Consider the following 22,517-nt stretch of genomic DNA (forward strand, 5'->3'; position numbering starts at 1 on the left):
TTGGGAGAAAATAATGGGAGGACACGAAAGCCTTCCTTGGTAGCAGACGCATGGAGAGGAGGGAACACAGCGACGACGCCGGGGTTCGCGGCCACAACGAAAGCCCAAAGAACAGTCCCAAGAAAGTTTTTATAAATATGTGGAACCCATGTCACTCTGCGCTTTGGTCTGAATTTTCTTATGACGATCGTGACAGCCAGCTAAGCTATGTAGCTAGCCAGCAAGCTAGCAAGCAACAGTTTAGCATAATTCTAGCCCCAAAAAATGTGTTTCTAAATATTGGCTAGCATTTATGAGTCCCACAAACACGTTCCTCGCACGCTAGGAACGTATTTCCTCCAACGTTATAATGAAACGGTGCCTCTCTGTCCCAAAATACATGTTTTCTGGAGACTTGTGAGAGGAATGCTGATGTCACCCCTACTGTGTGCGCTTTTGGTAGCATGATTGCATCCAGACTGAGGAGAAATACGCACTCAATGCATCCCTGACCACCTCCTGAAGTGGTCAGACAAATCTGAAACACAATTAGAATACAAAGTGACTTTTGTGCTTCTAGACCCATCTTGTCAATGCGACCTTCGTGTTCTGATAGCAGAAGTGTAGACTCGACCTGAGAGCACTTTTTGTCTATGATGCCATATCCTGTCTAACGGGTTGCAAAAGTTTTTAAAATGTCAGTTTGTAAAAAGTTGGAATTTAATTTTTTTTATTACTAAACAACTGTATCGTTAGATTGGTGTCATATTTATTTGATTGATTTCAGATTTGAATAGCAGAGCAATAAAGGAATATTTCATACTCTAACTTTTTATTTAACTTGTTGGGAAAGTTGTCAAAGTAGGTGATTTGTGTCAAAAGTTGCATTGTTGCATTCATAGTGAATGAAATGTTGGAAGTCATGATGTTACAATGGAAGCTTTAGAACATTGAAGAAATCCCATGAAAGTGGATGAGGTTTAATAAGTTTAAAAAATATAAATAGCAGTTGTGTAAAGTACTTAAGTAAAAATACTTTAAAGTACTAAAGTTTTTTTTGCTATCTGTACTTCACTTTAGCTAACTAGCTAGCTACTAGTAGCTGCTAAGTGTGCTACCTAGCTACTACCATGGAACTATAACCTCCCACCTCAAACAAGCAACAAAAGAACAACCGAAACAGCTCCGTCAGGTGCAAAACATACTAAACAGAAAACAACTACCCACAAACACAGGTGGGAACAGGCTACCTAAGTATGGTTCTCAATCAGAGACAACGATAGACAGCTGCCTCTGATTGGGAACCATACCAGGCCAAACACAGAAATACAAAACATAGAACAAAAACATAGAATGCTCACGCCCTGACCAAACCAAAAATAGAGACATAAAAAAGGAACTAAGGTGACAACTGCACTGTCGGAACTAGAAGCACAAGCATTGCACTACACTCACTTTATTATCTGCTAACCATGTGTATGTGACCAATGAAATTTGATTTGATTTGAAAGGGTGGCTACTTTAAGAATCTCAAATATCAAATTTGCAGCTGCTTGGCAGTGGAAACCCATTTCATTAAGCTCCCGCCGAATAGTTATTGTGCTGACGTTGCTTCCAGAGGCAGTTTGGATCTTGGTAGTGAGTGTTGCAGACAATTTCTATGCGCTACGCTCTTCAGCACTCAGCGGTCCCATTCTGTGAGCTTGTGTGGCCTACCTCTTAGTGGCTGAGCCGTTGTTGCTCCTAGAAGTTTCAACTTCACAATAACAGCACTTAAAGTTGACCAGGGCAGCTCTAGCAGGGCAGAAATTTAACTAACTGACTTGTTGGAAAGGTGGCACCCTATGACGGTGCCACGTTGGAAGTTACTGAGCTCTTCAGTATGGGCCATTCTACTGTCAATGTATGTCTATGGAGATTGCATGGCTGTGTTCTCAATGTTATATACCTGTCAGCAACGGGTGTAGCTGAAAAAGTCGAATCCACTAATTTCAAGGGATGTCCTTTCTTCTCTTCTACTTCTCCCAAATGTGCCATGATAAACTAATAAGCTAATAACTGTTATCAACTCTGTGCTCAGGACCTTTCTATTCTGTTCTCTCTCCGACTGCTGAAGAAGCTGATCCAGTGTGGCGATACAAGCTGCTTGCACCCTCTGCTGGCCTTAGTGTCTCCCAAGGACCGGCTGCTGCTGCAGGGCCACTGCACATGAGACGAGAGCGCACTGAGGGAACCCGTGGCCTATCTGTTCATCACCATCATGGCCTCTGTTGACCATGACCATGTACAGGTCCTCTGTGGACGAGGCTTCACCTACCTCATACTAAACCAGCAGAAGGTACTAGGACCCAAAAATGGGAGATTGTTGTCTGACTGTAAATGCAGTGCTAATAGGAATTTAGAATTAGAATCAGAATGACAGCAATTGGTTTAAGGCTGCTATATCCACATAGACAGCTTCTCATTGACACATGATCTTGATGGGTCAAATGGAGGTCATGCTAGGGGCAGCACCAAATGTTTGATGTATTATAATAATTTATTACAATATGTTGTATTAATAGAAGGGCAGGGGCTATGGGACCCCTCCTCCACTACATTTATAGGGTCCTAGAATACAGATTAACAATATATATATTCATTGTAAAGTTTTAGAATTGTTCCACAGTCTTTTCTAAGTCTCTGCCTCATAAAGGTAATGTTCTGTGAGAAAGCATTTCAAAGATAAACATAGAGCCCTGCGGGGGAGTAGAAGAGATAAGAGGCTAGTCAGACATACCTCTATAAATCAACTTGGGGGAGTAGACATTTACTGCTGAGGCCTTAAAAAACACTGGAACTATTGTATATTTTGCAAGGTTGTATAGCTGTGTATAGCTGCATGGGCTTGGTCTGAGGAGTAGCAGGTAATGACGTATGCAGTGACATCACAGGGGGTTGACTATAAGCAGGATGAAAGTGAACTTGAACTTTTCCTATGGGGCAGAACTCATGAGAGACATCAGTTATATGTGTGATGTTTGATCTTTGACTTCTGTCTACAGCTGTATTTTGATAAAAATTGTTATGATTTATAAGTGCACATTTTAAATGTTCCTTATCATGGCACAAGTAAGACCAAATACATGACAACTATTTAACTAGTTACAAGACGAAATATGTAAGGACAAACAATAAGGACAACTAACACCTACCGACCAATCAGATTGCTTGGTCTGAACTAAACGTTTTATATTCACCTTTTTCATCTCACGCAAGACAAAGTTATCAACTCTTATTACAAGACAAAACAATAAACTCTTATTGCAAGACAAAGTAATCAACTCTAATTACAAGACAAAGTAATCAACTCTTATTACAAGACAAAACAATAAACTCTTATGACAAGACAAAACAATAAACTCTTATTACAAGACAAAGTAATCAACTCTTATTACAAGACAAAGCAATCAGCGAGTCGGCTACAGCCCCAAGACACGGCACTGACCGTACGATGCCTGGTTCCCTGGAACTGCTGTGGGCTGATGTTGGAGCAGGTCAGGGTCATGCTGGATGAGTGGACTGGAGATCACAGCTCCAGCCTCAGCCCCCTGGAACACCAAGAGCACCAGAAGAGTGAGCCGCTACAGCCCATTTGTTAGCGCATTTGTTTCTGTATGTTACACACATTGTATAGCTGTGTATAGCTGCATGGGCTTGGTCTGAGGAGTAGCAGGTAATGACGTATGCAGTGACATCACAGGGGGTTGACTACAAGCAGGATAAAAGCAACTTGGACTTTTCCTAGGGGGCAGAACTCATGAGAGACATCAGTTATATGTGTGATGTTTGATCTTTGACTTCTGTCTACAGCTGTATTTTGATAAAAATTGTTATGATTTATAAGTGCACATTTTGAGTGTTCCTTATTTGTTAAGTAAATAAAACGGAGCACAGAAATACGGAACCAACCATCTCAACATGATTGTAAACATGTCTTTGGTTTCCAGGAATGTACTCAGGATATACTGTCCGAGCATCAAATAAGCGCCAACGCCATCACCAAAGACATCCTGTCGCTCAAAGACAAGACCAGGAAACTGGTCTGTGATTGGCTGCAGCAATACTGCAGGACCTATCTGACGGAGATCCTGGCGACTAAGGCCGCCACCTGCCAGGAAGAAGAGCTCGGAGAGGCCTGTCATGACGGGCCTTTTCGGGTCAGGTTACCGTGGACCATAATCCTACAGAGATATCTCTCACACCCACCAGCGGGGGAGAGATCGAGAGGTATGGAGGTGGGGGGTTTAATGACAACTCCCGCTCATTGTAAATCTTAAGGCAGCAGACAAAATCCCTTTTGTCCTGTCAGTATGGAGGGAGGGAATGTATGATGGACCTATGGAGACCCTACCTCTGAACAGTCACATGCAATAAATGGACTTTGGGATAATATGTTTCGTCAGCCAAAATGATAGTAGTGATGATAGATGGAATATGAAAATGAATGTCGTTTTTGTTATGTTATTAAAAGTTAAATGACGACGTTACAACGAAAACATTGTAACTTGAAGAGTTTTCACAAGATATGCCTGATGTTTGCATATTGTACGTCGTGTGGAAAATGTCCAGATCAAAGATCATGTTTTTATAAAGATGAAATGTGAAGTTAGTTGTCTAAATTGGATCTGAGTAAAATCCAGACCTTGCCTCGTAACTAGTTACACCCAGAGAACTTGCCCTAAAGACAGAAACGCCCATTTCTGATCCAAGGGTATAAAACATGTGAGTTAAGAAGTAACATCAGACTAAGTGACCACGAGCTGCAGCCAAGGTTCAAATTAGTTGTAACCCAAAATTCAACACGAGGTTGAAGAAGACAAAGGAACCTTTTCACAATCTATGCTACGGATGAGTAGCTGTGTCTAAGAGGGTGAATTCAAGCAGGACCACCCGGTTACCACTCTCCAAGGAATCATGTGGCTACACTGCTTTCATTCCCACGCTGGAACCATGTACACGGCTGATTAGCCGTCCTCCGAAGAACCCTTTTCAGAGCAAAGGCGAGGAAACAGACCCCTAATAGAAAGGACACTGACATTGTGTAGACAAACAGAGCGTTACACCCGGTAACCGAAGACGTGCCGTCATCAGAGAAGTCGGAACCGAGTCCACGAAGAGAAACCCCATCGGAGACCTTCAACGCGTAATTACATCATTGTATTCTGACCCATAAGAGCGGAAGTTCGGGGCAAGGTTAGGGTTAAAATAAGAAGCATAGTTGACAAATGTACCCAAGTGTGTTTCTCTCGTGCACTCTCTCTCTTTCTCCCTCTTTCGAAATCCCCATTTTGTGTAACACATGTCATATTCTGTTGGCCCGCTAGGGGCCTGTTTCATTGTACTAAGTTCTAATCAATAGACTCAACTGTGTGTTTGTGTATGTATATCTTATATTATCAATTTAGCTTGTTAGTAAATGAATAATCAACTCAATTGGTGTGGTACGGACTTATTTAGTGAGACTCAGGTTTGTGCAGATTCCCGGATTAAGCGACGTTCAGAATGAGACTGTAGAGGAAATTAATCAATTAGTGACTGTTGTAAAATCGATATTCTGATATTCTTTGAGTTAATTTGGGAAATAGAAACTCAATAAAGCCCAAACTTTCCCATGGTGCCCCAGGTTAATGAATTAATAATTAACTGATTCATTTAATCACGTAATTATAAACCGTTAATCATTCGATGAGCAGCAGTTGCCACATTAATCAATACAACGTTGCGACAGCTCTTTCTAATTGGAGGAGCCCTGATGAGGACAGACTGCCGAGACTCCAGATGGCATTGTCTCTATGTGGATATACTACTGACCAAAGGTGAGATCATTGGCACTTGGCCAAAGGATGCTCCCTTATCTATCATCAGCGGATACTTTTTTTAAATTAATTTGCCATATTCCCTAGACCATATGCCCTATGATTACACCTTAAACCTGTCAAGTTATCTCAGATCTCCAGAAGTGCATAGGGCTCAGGTTTCATGGGTCGATTTGGGATTGGGCCTTTGTCCTGTTCTGCTCTGCAGATGACACAGTACGGGCACCACTTTCTAAGCAGATTAACCTTTATGAAGGTTTTGTTCAAAACGTCTGCTGGACTGTGCACAGTTAGTACGTGCAACTGTTTTGTAATATCTGCCTCTGTGTACCAGGTGAGATGAAAGCAGCAAGAGCTCACCTGACTCAGGTGTTTAGCCAGGAACCCTGGGAGGCTGCAGCTCAGGCCAGGATAGACGTGGTGGAGTCCTGGCAACAGAAGTACCGCAGGGCAGCTGGCAGGCTGGCCGAAAAAGAACCCTCCACTTTCGACTTCCTGCTGAGCCTCATTCCCCCGAGTCACAGGAAACGCATGGCACAAGTAAGACCAAATACATGACAACTATTTAACTAGTTACAAGACGAAACATGTAAGGACAAACAATAAGGACAACTAACACCTACCGACCAATCAGATTGCTTGGTCTGAACTAAACGTTTTATCTCACGCAAGACAAAGTTATCAACTCTTATTACAAGACAAAACAATAAACTCTTATTGCAAGACAAAACAATAAACTCTTATGACAAGACAAAACAATAAACTCTTATGACAAGACAAAACAATAAACTCTTATTACAAGACAAAGTAATCAACTCTTATTACAAGACATGGTAATAAACTCTTATTACAAGACAAAACAATAAACTCTTATGACAAGACAAAACAATAAACTCTTATTACAAGACAAAGTAATCAACTCTTATTACAAGACATGGTAATAAACTCTTATTGCAAGACAAAGCAATCAACTCTTACTACAAGAAAACACAATTAACTCTTATTACGAGACAAAACAGTCAACTCTCATCATAATACGTACTAAAACAACTGTCTGTGTTACTGTAGGCAGCAGCCCAGGAAGCAGGGAGTGCCCTTGCACTCATGGCCGTGGCTGTGAGAGGGGCGGGCAAGCTCCAACCACAGTACCTGTGTCAAAGGGCCTCTTGCTTCACCCAGCTTGAATTGCATGAACAGGCCGTGGCTGACCTGGATTGGGTCATCCAGAGCCATGGGGGCCCCTCCGACGCTGCTTGCAGAGCCTCAGAGGAGCCGCAAATCTGGATCGAGGACCTGTGCCAGCGAGGCCGCAGCCTGGTGCTGTGCTCCTGTGAGGGGCCTGCCCCCGATGACTTCACCCGGGCCCTGGCACTCCATCGTTGCAAGGCCCTGCAGTGTGTGGAGGCCGGGCTTGTGACTTTCAATGTGGCACCGTCATAGGATGCCACCTTTCCAACAAGTCAGTTCTTCAAATTTCTGCCCTGCTCGAGCTGCCCCGGTCAACTGTAAGTGCTGTTATTGTGAATTTCGAAACGTCTAGGTGCAACTACGGCTCAGCCGTGAAGGCCACACAAGCTCACAGAATGTGACCGCCAAGTATTGAGGCGCTTCTTCGGTTGCAACATTCACAACCAAGTTCCAAACTGCCTCTGGAAGCAAAGTCAGCACAAGAACAGTTTGTTGGGAGCTTCATGAAATTGATTTCCATGGCCGAGCAGCCTCACACAAGCCTAAGATCACCATGCGCAATGCCAAGCGTTGGATGGAGTGCTCCAAAGCTCGCCGCTATTGGACTCTGGAGCAATGGAAACGCTTTCTCTGAAGTAATGAATCAAGCTTCACCATCTGACGGACGAATCTGAGTTTGGCGGATGCCAGGAGAACGCTACCTGCCCCAATGCACAGTGCCAACTCTAAAGTTTGGTGGAGGAGGAATAATGGTCTGGAGCTGTTTTTCATGGTTCGGGCTAGAACCCTTAGTTCCAGTTAAGGGAAATCTTAATGCTATAACATACAATGACATTCTAGACGATTCTGTGCTTCCAACTTTGTGGAAACAGTTTGGGGAAGGCTCTATCCTGTTTCAGCATGACAATGCCCCCATGCACAAAGGGTGGTCCATATGTGAGGTCCATATGTGACTATTCTGTTACTTATATTGTTCCTGGTATTTAATAGAAAATGACGTGGAAACAATGGGTATCCCTTGGGGCTTACAAAGAACAATACTTCAACACAATATTGATACCTGGTACCATATATTACCATGTGGTGCTTGTTTGAAAGAATGCCAAAGGAACAAACAAGTAACATCAATTATTGCTGTGCAATTACATTTAGCTATTTTACTACATAACTAGTAAGATGGTAAACTATTTTCAAAATATGTAACTACACACACTTTTTGTTTTATTTCAATTTATTTTTTTGTATTTTTGAATTCCTGTGTAATAAACCATATCGCTTCTACAGCAGTATTTTTATTGTTACATTCAATTTGTTACATTCAAGTTGAATAGTGATTCTATTTCATATTTTCAGTTTCAATGACATTTCAGTGAGACAACTCATGATTGTGGTCTTTCACTATTACGGGTGACCAAAGCACAAGACAATTGATATAGAAATCTATACAATCCAAAATATCACCTTGAGATTAAATTGTTATTTTAGAAAGTGCCCATGTGCAGGTTTTACGTTTTAAGTCACTATGTGAAAGGGGCACACATTTTAGTTCACGGAATTAATATTTTGGGGATAGCAAGTTACTTTAGAAACAATAAACACAGAAAATAAATACTGAATGAGATAAGATTAAAATGTGTAGTCTACATAATATGTACGTTGTTTGAATGAAACCTGGTATGAAATAAGAGCAATGATGTGATGATAATGATGTATAATGAATGGAGTTTTGTACTATGCGGACACAGTGATGTATTGAGGCTCCATGTTGCCAAAGTAGGATTTCTCCCACTCACTCATCAGGTCAAAGTGCAGTGGGCGATCACAGAAGGTACAGGAGACAGTCGCCGGCCCGTTCAGAAGGAGCCCCGTTTCTTTCCACACCTCCACGAGCCTCTCTGTCAATCAAAGTGAAATGGGTCAAACACAAAGAAACTTGAGTCACGGCTAACACAGCTGTAGTATTGTATTGGCTATTGTATTGGCTATTGTAGTACTGTATTGGCTGTAGTATCTTATTTTAAGATTATTCAGAGATTATTCAGGGATCACATTTTTATGAATACACTGAGGAAGGATACTATTGGTAGTTGAAGTTCTCTTTCTCCGGACCCCCTGATGTGTTGAATATGACCATTGACCATTAATGGGTTGAACACCACTGGACGTATTCACAAAGAGTCTCAGAGCTGATTTAGATCATAATGTATATGATTATACAGACAGGGGGAACTGATCCTAGATCATCACTCCTACTCGGAGATGCTTGAACACAGGCCAGTTCTACGTGAAACCCTATCAGAGCAGTAGCAGCAAGTGGCTTGGTCACTCACCCACAAAGTACTCCATCATTGCAGGGTTGTGGTGAGGGGAGGGAGCCAGACGCAGCAGCTCCTCGCCTCGGGCTACTGTCGGGTAATTGATGGCCTGGACGTAGATGTTGTGTCGCTCCAGCAAGATGTCACACACCTTGGAGTTGAGCTCCGCGTTACCAACCTGAGAGATGACAATGCATGCACACACACATAAATACAGTCTATCATCTCGATAATGAACTTAGTGTGCTGTGCTCAAACAGGTTCAAAGTACATCCTTGCATCACTGCTCTCTTGCCAACTCCGTATGTAATACAATAAGGGTTTGCAAGAGAGCATACAGTAAACAGACTGGCACTCAGGCTACAGAGGTAGTTTGAGTGGTCAAATATTTTGATAATAGATTACATGTTGTTTCTGGGGTAGGTATACCAGTAAGTCTTATACCTGTGGAATAACAAAGCTGGTATGATACAGTACCTCTTGCACACAGTAGTAATGACTAGGGCCTTTTTCTCCACTACCTGGCCTACTATGACATCTTCGACCTACAACTATACTCAAGGTGTCACTGCAGGCTTTTTCAGGCACTTCCACAACCGTCTTACTCATTAGATAATTAACACATCAGACAATTAAGTCAGATAATTAATCTCTAGAAATGTTATATACCTTTAGTCATGGAAATGACCCAGTTAAATGAGAGGTGCACAGACAATCCAAATGCTTAGAAGCTTAATTTGTGGCAACTAGATCCTTATTTGAGATGATTCAACTATCAAGATGTGATGATAAAAAATGAAAAAAGTTTAAAAGGTGTCAGTAGAAGGAACTATCTATGTCTTGGTGCAGGAGGACAAAACTACCAGAGAAACAAGAAGCTGAGAAAAGGGCAGGGCCCTAGTAATGACACAGTAACTCTCATAACTGGAGTGACATAGCTAGGGTATCCACTGCCCTTAACGCTGTAGTAGTAATAGAACATGTACTACAGTACCCATAATTCTCCGCTCAACATATACAATCGTCTTCGTCCTGTCTCCTTATCATCGCAAATGATGTAGTAGCAGTGTAAATTTCTTACAGTACCTTTATTGGGATGATGTGGCTGGGGCAGTTGACCACAGGCAGTCCCTTCTCCAGGAGCAGCTGTCTCATGTGTTTGACATTCCTCTGGTGGGCCCTGCGCAGCGCCTGGCCCTCGGAGCTCTTCAGGACTCTCACAGACTCCAGGGCCCCAGCCAGCACCATGGGGGGCAGCGAAGTAGTGAAGATGAAACCTGCAGCGAAGGAACGCACCGTGTCCACCAGGGAAGCGCTACTGGCAATGTAGCCCCCCACGCAGCCAAAGGCTTTACCTGCAGCAATGGTGAAGAAGAAGAATAAGTAACAGAAAAATAAGAAACAGAAGAAACAGAAGAAGAAGAAATAATTATCAAATGGAATGATTTGTATACAGTGCCAGTCATAAGTTTGGACACACCTACTCAATTCAAGTGTTTTTCTTTATTTTTACTATTTTCTACATTGTAGAATAATAGTGAATACATCAACACTATGAAATAACACATATGGAATCATGTAGTAACCGAAAAGTGTTAAACAAATCAAAATATATTTTATATTTGAGATTCTTCAAAGTAGCCACCCTTTGCCTTGATGACAGCTTTGCACACTCTTGGCATTCTCTCAACCAGCTTCATGAGGTAGTCACCTGGAATGCATTTCAATTAACAGGTGTGCCTTGTTGAAAGTTCATTATTCTACACTGGGGAAAATAGTACAAATAAAGAAAAACCCTGGAATGAGTAGGTGTGTCCACACTTTTCACTGGTACTGTATATACAATAAAAGGCATATACAATATCTATAACTTATAGATAGATATATTATAACAAACACACCTCAAATCACAATGAACCATTATGCTTATTGGAGTTAGTGTACACTATTACTGGATTTTGCAAGCGATGGAGTATTCCTAGTTCAAATAGTGTTGATCAAGTTTGAATGTGACCCCAATGTGACCTAGCTAGATTGACAACCACATACTCTGAAATAAATAGGGCTAAGACTAGATTTACTTAATACCACCTTGTCATCTAAGGTTGCCTTTATAAGCGCTGATCTGAAGTAACATTGAGTTCTAACTTCAAATGTTGACGGTTAGGATTGAAAGAAGGTAAGCTGACCTTAGATCTGTGCATAAGATGCAACTTTTCACAGAAACTGCTCCTAGAGAGACTTATCAGTATGACCAGACTGGGTGTGTGGGAGCACTTCCACAGCTGATATGTATATCCCCTGGCCTGTAGCCTCTGCCGTTCCCTCCATTAGCCAACACCAGAGCATGATGAAAGTTGTTACTGCGATGTCAGCGATATAAATGTCAGTTTGTGCCTGATGACAGCAGGTAGCCTAGTGGTTAGAGCGTTGGGCTAGTAATTGAAAGGTTGCTGGATCAAATCTTTGAGCTGACAAGGTAAAAATCTGTTGTTCTGCCCCTGAACAAGGCAGTAACCCACTGTTCCCCGGTAGGCTGTCATTGTAAATAAGAATTTGTTCTTAACTGACTTGCCTAGTTAAATAAAGGTTGCATTAAAAATGTATTTAATAAATGACCGGCATTAATTGGTTAAATGTGACCTCTTCCAGGGGAGACTCACTTGGCTCAATCAAATCTCTCTCTGCTGTGAGGGGCATTTCCCTAGCTCTGAGACAAGCTAAGACAGACAGAGACTAAATGGTTATAGCCATGATGGAACCTGCTTCATTGCAAGTGTGTATAATTAAATTAATTCATAAACACATATTACTACTTCAGTTTGTGGTAGCAAATCCAGGATTTTTTAGATCCTTGAAATAAAACAAATGAAATAAGTGGGAATCAACTGGTGTCCCTCGTTGGCCTAGTCAAGAACTGTCCTTGTTACAGCAGACACATCTGTTAATTGTAATTATTTACATTTTATTAAACCAGGTGATTACCATTGATATATTCATCTCTTTTTTAGGTGAGCCATGGGCAAGAAGAAGCACCAATAAATAGTACAGAATAAAATGCAATACAACATGGTACAAAATACACTTATAAAAACAACAACAAATCCATAAAACATAGACACTCTTATCAAACCTGTTTTTTTCTTACCCAAGGTTCCAGAGACAATGTCAATCTTGTGCATGATGTTGTCTCTCTCTCCCACACCGGCCCCGTGGGCTCCATACAGGCCCACAGCATGGACCTCATCAACAAACGTCAAGGCCCCATAGCGATGGGCCACATCACATAGCTCCTCCAGGGGACATATAGCACCTGAGAGCGAGTGAGATGAAATAGGATGTACCACCTTTTACTGTAAATAACTGAGAGACCGTGGATATTATTACTGAGGCACTAAGCAATACAGAATTATGAAATGTGTAGCACTCAAAATCAACACTGACTGGGATATTATGTTTTTAGAACTTAGTATATTAATATGAGAGGACGTAACATAAAATATTAGCAACAAATAAATAATACTGCTTGCTTATCACGTGTTAAACCACCACAAACCCCTAGCAAAATATATATTATGAAAGACAACCAAAGACGAACTAACATGCAACCTGACTGTGTAGCCCGTTTCGTGACACTTACCATCCATGGAGTGCACGGTCTCAAAGGCCACGATTTTGGGTGTCTTGGGGTCGGAGCCACTCAGCAGTTCCTCCAGGTGTTGGCTGTCATTATGGCGGAAGATGAAGCGCTTGGCGCCGCTGTTCCTTATGCCCTGGATCATTGAAGCGTGGTTCCCCATGTCAGAGTATATCTCACAGCCTGTATTTCAAAGCAGAGAGCCCAAAAGGCAGAATGAGCTTCTAACTCTATGTCTTCCAGAAGTGATAGAGTGTGTGCGTTATAGTACAAAGAACGTATTTTGGAATATAGATTGGTGCCACTAATGTAACCACATTGCCCTTGAAAGCAATGCTGAAGTTCTGATTAGAATGAAATGCTATAAGTATTGACTATTCTTCTCATTGCTACCTCTCACCTAGCCTGGTCCCAGATCTGTTTTGCCATCTTGTCAACTCCTATGGTCAATGTCACAGGTTAGCAAGATAGCACAAACAGATCCTGGATCATGCTACCTCTCATCCTCTGTCAATGTTTGACTTTCAGCTTGGAGACCCGGGAGGGCCCTGGATTTAGGCTAACCTGGCAGCATTTTGGCCAGGGTGAAGAGGGTGGAGTCGTTGGCCACGAAGCAGGATGAGAAGACCAAAGCTCCGTCTTTCTGGTGGAGCTGGGACAGTTCTTTCTCCAGCAGCACATGGAAGTTACTGGTGCCAGAGATGTTCCTGGTACCTCCGGCACCTGCGCCATGCCTCTTCAGGGCATCCCTGAGATAATACAAGAAGAATCACAGTCAAACATCACATCTTACCTCAGCTCCAACACATCAAAGAAGGTATGTTTTGAATATTTTGTTTTCTTCCCCATAACAATTATAAGGACAAATTGGTTTTAATTGTATAAATATACCAAATACCAAATAGCAGCTGGTACAATTATCATCAGAAAATGCAGTTAATGTGTAGTTAGCATTAAAACTTGGTGACAAATAGCAGCAGATACAATTTCATAATACATTTATATTTTCAGAGTTTTTTAGATAAACAAGTACAATTATTATTTTTATCGCCCGATTCTTTGGAGGTAAAAGGTAGCTAAATTGAGCATCAATCTGAACCCATGGTGTCTGTCCAAAGTCCAAGACATCAAATTGCGAGTTTGGGCTGACCAATAATGAAAACCTTGATTAATTTCTTTTTTTAATAAAACAAAAAAAAGTAAACGGTAAATAACAGGTCAACATTTAAAATAAATAATTACATCTGGAAAGACAATTCAGCTTGATTAGGTTTTTTCTTCCAATCATAGTTACTGGGAGACTGGACCAACAAATCAGGTCTTCATTCATTTAGATAATTATTTAGAACTGGGGTAACATTTATTCCCAAATAGTTTCATCCATTTTGTTTCCAAGAAAAGGGACAGACCAAACTCAACTCATCTGTTAGCTGGCTATTTATCAAACAGGCATTCGATTTGATAAGATTAGCCTTGTATCCAGAGAATTTACCAAATTAGGCATTAGTATCAACGATATGTGGAAGGAGTTCACTGGATTGACAACATACAATTCAATATAATCTGCATATAAAGATAGCTTATGTTCCTGATCTGCAATAAGGGGACCTACGGTACTCTCATTAGAACGTATGGACTCTGCCAGCGGTTCTACGGCCATGGTGAGGAGAAGGGGAGACAGAGGACAGCCTCACCGGGTCATTCTACTCAGGGGAAATTCTTGTGACCTTAAACCATTGGTAGAGACCATAGCTCTGGAAATGGTATAAATCGCTTTGACCCATTTGATGAAATTAGCAACCATATGACATTTTTGCAAAACAGAGAATAGGATATTCCATTCAACTCTGTTGAACGCCTTCTCAGCATCTAATGACAACAATAGAGGAGGAGTCTTATGCTCATTTAAATGGTTGATAACATCAAACAGTCGTCTAACATTGTCCGGTGAATACCAGTTTTTTATAAATCCCATTTGATCGGGGTAAGCGAGGGTAATAGAGCCTCTACCTCTGGCTATCAATTTAGTTATCACTTCGGAATCAAAATTCAACAAACTTATCGGTCTAAAAGAAAAGCATTCTAATGAGCCCTTCCCACTTTTAACCAAGACACTCATAGAAGCTACTGGTATATTCATAGAATAAGGCAAAATTCCCTTAACACAAAAGTAATCTATCATGTAAATATAGGACAGGGTTCTGGCCAGAACTGCTTGTAAAATTCACCTGGGAAGCCGTCTGGGCCTGGGAATTTATTATTAGGCATATATTTAATTGCTGCAAACACTTCCTCAAGGGTAAAAGGATAATTGAGAAACAGAAGCTCTGGTTAGGATAGTTTTGGGAGAGAACTGCTGTCTAAATATGATTTTAATTCATGAGGTGAATAGTTGGATTGCAAAAATTGGGTCATAGGTGACTAGGTTATTCTGTAAGCTAATAACATTAATCTTGCGTTCGGATTTTTCCTTTTTCAATTGATAGGCAAGGAGCTTGGTTTATTACCATACACGTAATGCTTTTGTCTAATGCAGAACATTTTGTCATGAATACAGCGAATTTGTTCAATATTTAGTTTAGCCCTTGCTACGGCTTTGAACTTTATAATACAGTACTTGAACTTTCTTGAACAATCTTTTTTTTTTTTGGGAATTTTACCCCTTTTTCTCCCCAATTTCGTGGTATCCAATTGTTGTAGTAGCTACTATCTTGTCTCATCGCTACAACTCCCGTACGGGCTCGGGAGAGACGAAGGTTGAAAGTCATGCGTCCTCCGATACACAACCCAACCAAGCCACACTGCTTCTTAACACAGCACGCATCCAACCCGGAAGCCAGCCGCACCAATGCGCCGGAGGAAACACCGTGCACCTGGCCACCTTGGTTAGCGCACACTGCGCCCAGCCCGCCACAGGAGTCGCTGGTGCGCGATGAGACAAGGACACCCCTACCGACCAAGCCCTCCCTAACCCGGGCGACGCTAGGCCAATTGTGCGTCGCCCCACGGACCTCCCGGTCGCGGCCGGTTACGACAGAACCCAGGGACTCTGATGGCACAGCTGGCGCTGCAGTACAGCACCCTTAACCACTGCGCCACCCGGGAGGCCTTAACTTTCTTGAACATTCTAATACAGTATGATCATTGAACTGGTCGGTTTCTAGACGAAGCTTTTCTTCTGGGGGTAGCGTAAGAATATAATGTACTGCAGTATGACGAGCCATACATTTAAGCAGAATACCTAATTGAATATCTAAGGAATTGATTCGGTTGAATTTAGTCTTTGGTCTTTTTGCACTACATCATGGGCTCAATCTCTATTTGTCTTTCTGTGATTCCCTGCATCCTATCTCCTCGCCTTCTTCTCAACCATATTGGAAGAGAAGGTTCAAACTCCCTCCCCTTCTCCAATGCACTTTGAGGAGAGAGGATGTGAGGGATCAAGGAAAGATGAATTGAGAAAGAATCTTGATGTCTGGCTTACTGAATTCCGTTGAGGACCCGGGGGTGGCTACCCATGCCCAGGTAGTCGTTACTGCACCAGACAGACACCTGGGAGCCTTCCCGCCCGGCCATGGAGTAGTCTTCGGCAAAGGGAAAGACGTCAGCTCGCCGATTCACTGTCTTAAAGATGCGGTAGGTGTGGTCGTTCTTCTTCTCAGAGATCGTCCTGTCGAAGAAGCCATCGTAGTCGAAACTGGGGCCCACTGTAGGGGTTAAAAGTATAATAGTGTCAGCAAATGATTTGGTGAAAGACTTAAAATTATTCAAGAGACATTCATATAGTTTCTCAAGTTACATGTGATTCTAGATCCAATAACTTGTTTAATATGATGAAGAATGAATCATCATGTATCCATCCATTGAATTAAAAGAAAATTGGGTCCCACTTTACATACCGGTAGTGAAACCTGAATGTGGCAAATTCTTATTTACATTGATGGCCTACCCCAGCCAAACCCAGACGACACTGGGCCAATTGTACGCCGCCCTATGGGACTCCCAATCACAGCAAGATGTGATACAGCCTGGATTCAAACCATGGACTGTAGTGACACACACCTCTTGCACCAAAATGCAGTGCCTTAGACTGCTGCGCCACTCGGGAGCCCATTTACAAATCAACTCAAATTGCTTGCGTTTAAACCTCATTTTGCTGTGCATAATTACTGCATGAGATCACGCGATTGTAAGTAGGCCTATACTTGGTAATCCGTTCCCTTTAAAAGCTGTGCAAACAGATAAGTTGCATGTAATACAACTTGTGTAAATGTATTTACACAGTACCTGCCAATGCAATAATCATTAAACTGGTATCAAATTACCACTTAATATAACGTGTGACTGAAAACAGTTCTGTTATGCACTGTATCATGTCAATATAATTTCTTGTAGAATTACAGTGCAACTTCTCCTCTGATTGAGTCAATGCAAACGAGTCACACTGGTCTGATTCACCTATATTGTCCTTCAGGAGGTGGGACACTCTGGGGGTTTGGACCTTCGGCATGACGGAGTCCTCGAGTTCCTTCAAAAGAGATCTTTTCAAACCTGTGACAGAGAGCAGGGGTATAACAGTCTGTACTATACTGTAAAGTATTTCTCATTTATGATATGCTCGTCCATTTTTACCCCAGTTTGTTTCTTTGTCTTCAGTGATGCTGGTTTTGATAGGTTTTTGTGGCAACTGTACATTTTTTCACTGTGTTTAGAACTTGGACTTGTTGTTTGTGTCTACCAAAGTGTGTCTGCTGTGTTTGCACTGGTGTTTGTGTGTCCATTGAGCAAGTTTTGGAAGCTAAACTCCTAGGTATAACAGTAGATGGTCAATTATCATGGTCAAGTCATATTGACAAAGTTTATGTGAAGATGGGGAAGGGTATGTCTGTTATAAAAATATTTTTTTAAATTACACAAAAATCAACTGTACTAGTTGTTCAGGATCTGGTCTTGTCTCATCTTGATTACTGTCCGGTAATAGGGTCAAGTGCAGCATAGAAATATCTAGCAAAGCTGCAGCTGGCTCAACACAGAGCAGCACACCTTGTCCTTAACTGCACACACAGAACTAACATCAACAACATGCATGCCAGTCTTTCCTGTTTGTGGGTTGATGAGAGATTTTTATGTTTTTATTTATAACCTTTATTTATCTAGGCAAGTCAGTTAAGAACAAATTCTTATTCTTGTCAAATTCTTATTTACAATGACGGCCTACAGATGAAGTGAGACAGGTTTAGACCAGGTTAGATGAGGTGAGACAGGGTTAGACCAGGTTAGATGAGGTGAGACAGGTTTAGACCAGGTTAGATGAGGTGAGACAGGGTTAGACCAGGTTAGATGAGGTGAGACAGGTTTAGACCAGGTTAGATGAGGTGAGACAGGTTTAGACCAGGTTAGATGAGGTGAGACAGGGTTAGACCAGGTTAGATGAAACAGGGTTAGACCAGGTTAGATGAGGTGAGACAGGGTTAGACCAGGTTAGATGAGATGAGACAGGTTTAGACCAGGTTAGATGAAGTGAGACAGGTTTAGACCAGGTTAGATGAGGTGAGACAGGGTTAGACCAGGTTAGATGAGGTGAGACAGGGTTAGACCAGGTTAGGTGAAACAGGGTTAGACCAGGTTAGATGAAGTGAGACAGGGTTAGACCAGGTTAGATGAGATGAGACAGGTTTAGACCAGGTTAGATGAAGTGAGACAGGTTTAGACCAGGTTAGATGAGGTGAGACAGGTTTAGACCAGGTTAGATGAAGTGAGACAGGTTTAGACCAGGTTAGATGAGGTGAGACAGGGTTAGACCAGGTTAGATGAGGTGAGACAGGGTTAGACCAGGTTAGGTGAAACAGGGTTAGACCAGGTTAGGTGAGGTGAGACAGGTTTAGACCAGGTTAGATGAGGTGAGATAGATTTAGACCAGGTTAGGGGAGACAGGTTTAGACCAGGTTAGGTGAGGTGAGACATTTTTAGACCAGGTTAGATGAAGTGAGATAGATTTAGACCAGGTTAGGTGAGACAGGTTTAGACCAGGTTAGGTGAGGTGAGGTGAGACAGGTTTAGATCAGGTTAGGTGAGGTGAGACAGGTTTAGACCAGGTTAGGTGAGGTGAGACAGGTTTAGACCAGGTTAGGTGAGGTGAGAAAGGTTTAGACCAGGTTAGATGAGGTGAGACAAGAGGTAAGACAGGCCTTGACTATGGAAATATAGTTTTTTGAGACACAACCTTTTGCTTTCAACGTAACTCTTGAAGTATTAATCTGAGTTAACTGCTTTAAATTAACTTCTTTAAAAAAACATACCATGGAACGGCAGGGAATGTGAGGGGACACACACAGACACACTCTAACACACTATTTTATTTTGTTGTTGTATTGTTTGTATTCTTTTTTAGTTGTATTGTTTGTATATCATTGTATTTTAATTGTGTGTGTCTGCCCTTGTCTATCAGTGTATCAGTGTTTTGTTATTTGTCATGTTTTGTGTTTTTTGTGGACCCCATGAACAGTAGCTGCAGCTTCTGCAAAAGCCAATGAGGATCCAAATAAACAAATAAACTACCATTGTGTTGTCTTTACCTGGGTTAGACTCCGTCGGCACGTCCTCCTGAACCTCAGGGCTCGCTCTTACCATGCCAATCTGATTGGAGACAAAGGGACATCCCTTGGACATGGAGACAGCCACCTGGGTTGCTGATTGGGCAAAATGACGCTTTGAGTCCACACTCAGGGGCAGGATGCCTGCTGACTGGGTAGAATGGATGGTTGTCTTCCTATCCTTGGGGATTGAGGCACAAACAGTGATCTGGCGGGCGATCATGGGGCATCGGTCGGCCATAGAGAGGAGTGCGGCCCCAGTTTTCAGCAAAACAGGCTTGGGGGCCGACTTCAGGAAGGGGCAGTGGTGAAGGAAAGCGGCCATGGCTCTTGAAGCAGTTTTGAATCTGGATCAACACATGAGACATAGGACATAAGACCTTTAAAACATAACATTCTGACACTTTGTTATAGTTGTAGTATCTATGCTAAATGCTACTTACACTAGTTTAGACCTACAGTACTTTTCAACAGACTTAGGCAAGTTTAAAGTCACTGTAGGCTAATGTACAATAGTCCTGAAGTAGCCTATGTAATGCTATTGCCACCATCTTCCAGAATCTTTCATAACCTAACATTTTAAAGCGGAAATTAAAACGAAATATAGGACTATGTCTACTATGTTCAAGAGCGAGGGGAACACACTTTGAATCAAACTTTCAGCAATATAAGGTTTTAGTGATTTGAAATTGTTTCCGAAATGTGTGAACAGTGTGGCCCATTATTTACGTTTGAAGAAAATAAAGAGAGTTGATGGAATAGGTGCGCCTGCGGGCGCGGCTTATCTTGTCTGTGCAGGCGCGCTTTTCATGCTCTGCAAGGTGCTGAAGCAAGATTCCGACAAAAAGACGTCATTGCTTAGGGACTGTGGACGATTATTAGTGAGCGTCGGTGTATTTAAAAATCGAATCTCATGAGACGACGTGAATGTCTTTTAGTTTTTGATGGCAAAACACAGACATATTTGGCCTATACTATTTCTGTCACCGTGACCAAACTAGTTTCTAAATCCTAATTAATAAAAAGTCCAAGCCAGCCATTTCGGATTATAATAATAATAAGAAGAATAATGGTTTCCGCACTCATTGTTTTAATGGTTGTTTTGTTTGGAACTAAATAATCCTTAGCTTGATCGAGCATTTCATGTAAAGAATAAACCCTATGGCTACTCAGCTGGTCTGCGGTTAGGGGATAAGAAGACAATTCTCAGGATCTGTAGTTTATTCTTGTGGTATGAGGTTATCTGACCTCCAAGTTAGTCTATCTAGATCCACAGCAGCTGAGCATTATGAGACCGTTATTCGGTCAAACGTCCCAGGGAACTAAACCATTGACACTAATGCTTGAGGAGTAACGACCAAACACAGTTTACGTTTATTCACATTTCAAGTGACACGCTATGTGCATTCCTGTAGTCCATCTATGGTTTTAGGGTTATCTTCTTTATGTATTGTTTATAGCTTTCTTTACATCTTTGTTGTTGTTGTTTTTTATTTTGCAATAATTGCAAATTGCTAATTATTAGAGATGATACAATGAGGAGCACGACATAAAATGTATTTGGCTGTTATATATTATTTAGGTAACAGTCAAAACTCTTATCTTAACATTCCTGAACTTGAAATGCAGGCTAGCTGTCAACGACCCTATAGACACACAGCCTGCCTACTTATGGGTTCCTTTAGTATATAAGTGCAAAATTGCCTAATTTGCAGTATCATACGCAATAATATAATGCTAGCTAAATTGCATAGGGCCAAACAAATAGAATAATTCTGAACATCTTACCTGTTGACCTGCACTGAGGACGAACTTCAAAACAGTAATAGACAGAGATGTATCTGTCGTCAAAAGTTCGGGCAGTGACGTTGTCAGCATTATGCAATATTCTTCGAAAATTATTCTTGTTCACACCCATACGTTGTCACGTAGGGGGCCAGGCTGGGGACTGGGAGCAACCAAGTTGTAAAAAGACATGATGCATTTGAGGATAGGCTAGCCCAAATGCTTTTTTGTCTAATTGCTACGGTTTGTGATCTAATTAATAAAAGTGTAATTACTGTTAAATATAGGCATACAAAAACAAACACTTCTGTGCAATTTATATTTAACCTTAACCTTAATATACTGTATGAATAATATACAGCTTCAGACCAGCCTATAGTGGTATCTGAATGTTACATTTGTGTTGAACATCTTGTCATACCAACGACACAAAGTGCTCTATATTTTTCATCTCTCTCTCTCTCTCTCTCTCTCTCTCTCTATCACTCACACACATCAGTATCATACAATTAAATAGAACACTTTTATGTAATTATATAGATGTGGTAATATAATGTATCTCTACGATCATCATAACCTGCTTAAATATGTCCTCCTTTTCAATTGCAGTTTATTCAAAAGCTCTCGTTAATTAGACAGGTCGGGTGGCATGGCCTTAAAAACTGTAAACTACACAAGAGCTCGCCGGCAGATGGTGTATTCCACATATATTTTCATCAATAGCAATTCGCTCGTGACATTGGAAAGGCGGGGCCGGAGTTTCTTATGTTGTCAAATCAAATTGATGTGCAAACTGGAGAGCAGCCTCCTCGAACAGAAAGCGAGGCGGTAGCCTATCGTCATATGAGCAGCATCAGAGGATAGACCACGGACATCATAACCAGGACCAAGGATTGTCATTCATTCAGAGTTAATACATTGCATCCAAAAATATTTTCAAGATGCTGGCATGCACAGAAATGATCACCATATGTCTTCAGTCTGCGAAACATGACCACCACAGGAAACAGCAGCAGCTCCAGCAGAAGAACCAAAATCAAGGAATCTCTATCTTTCAAGATGTAAGTAGCCCAGTCTGCATCCATCGTCAATATAAAAAAAAAAAAATGGAAGCGTTTTTACTGAGTATGTCGCATCATTTGACATAATTTGTTATCATGTG

The 22,517-nt window shown here is 41.6% G+C and overlaps 2 protein-coding genes across 2 annotated transcripts in view; one reads left to right on the top strand and one right to left on the bottom strand.

Moving 5' to 3' along the window:
* Window positions 1-8,301: 8,301 nt before the first annotated feature.
* LOC139416447 (aminolevulinate, delta-, synthase 2) lies at window positions 8,302-22,029 on the bottom strand. Its single transcript, XM_071165061.1, has 10 exons — window positions 21,359-22,029; window positions 19,553-19,917; window positions 17,436-17,528; window positions 16,462-16,684; window positions 13,542-13,726; window positions 12,981-13,160; window positions 12,489-12,653; window positions 10,427-10,695; window positions 9,356-9,518; window positions 8,302-8,920 (listed from the first exon to the last, which is right to left on the bottom strand). The coding sequence occupies exons 2-10, from the start codon at window positions 19,893-19,895 to the stop codon at window positions 8,757-8,759; spliced, it is 1,785 nt and encodes a 594-aa protein (XP_071021162.1). The 5' UTR covers window positions 19,896-19,917; window positions 21,359-22,029; the 3' UTR covers window positions 8,302-8,756.
* A 116-nt stretch (window positions 22,030-22,145) lies between these two features.
* Window positions 22,146-22,517, top strand: part of LOC139416448 (N-terminal EF-hand calcium-binding protein 1-like) — a 34,130-nt gene continuing 33,758 nt past the window's right edge. Inside the window, exon 1 of the mRNA XM_071165062.1 lies at window positions 22,146-22,416. Within this exon, the coding sequence (XP_071021163.1) occupies window positions 22,297-22,416 (120 nt within the window). The 5' untranslated portion in view covers window positions 22,146-22,296. The remainder of the gene's footprint in view (window positions 22,417-22,517) is intronic.

Source organism: Oncorhynchus clarkii, chromosome 9 (genome assembly GCF_045791955.1).
Source record: "Oncorhynchus clarkii lewisi isolate Uvic-CL-2024 chromosome 9, UVic_Ocla_1.0, whole genome shotgun sequence".
In the NCBI taxonomy this organism is placed as follows: Eukaryota; Metazoa; Chordata; class Actinopteri; order Salmoniformes; family Salmonidae; genus Oncorhynchus; species Oncorhynchus clarkii.

Bases quoted from the DNA above. Each gene is read 5' to 3' on its own strand.
- LOC139416447 (XM_071165061.1), bottom strand. From the start codon at position 19,895: ATGGCCGCTTTCCTTCACCACTGCCCCTTCCTGAAGTCGGCCCCCAAG. The intron at 16,685-17,435 runs GTGAATCAGACC...TAACCCCTACAG, and splicing joins CCTCCTGAAGGACAATATAG to TGGGCCCCAGTTTCGACTAC. The intron at 13,161-13,541 runs GTTAGCCTAAAT...TTTGAAATACAG, and splicing joins CCTGGCCAAAATGCTGCCAG to GCTGTGAGATATACTCTGAC.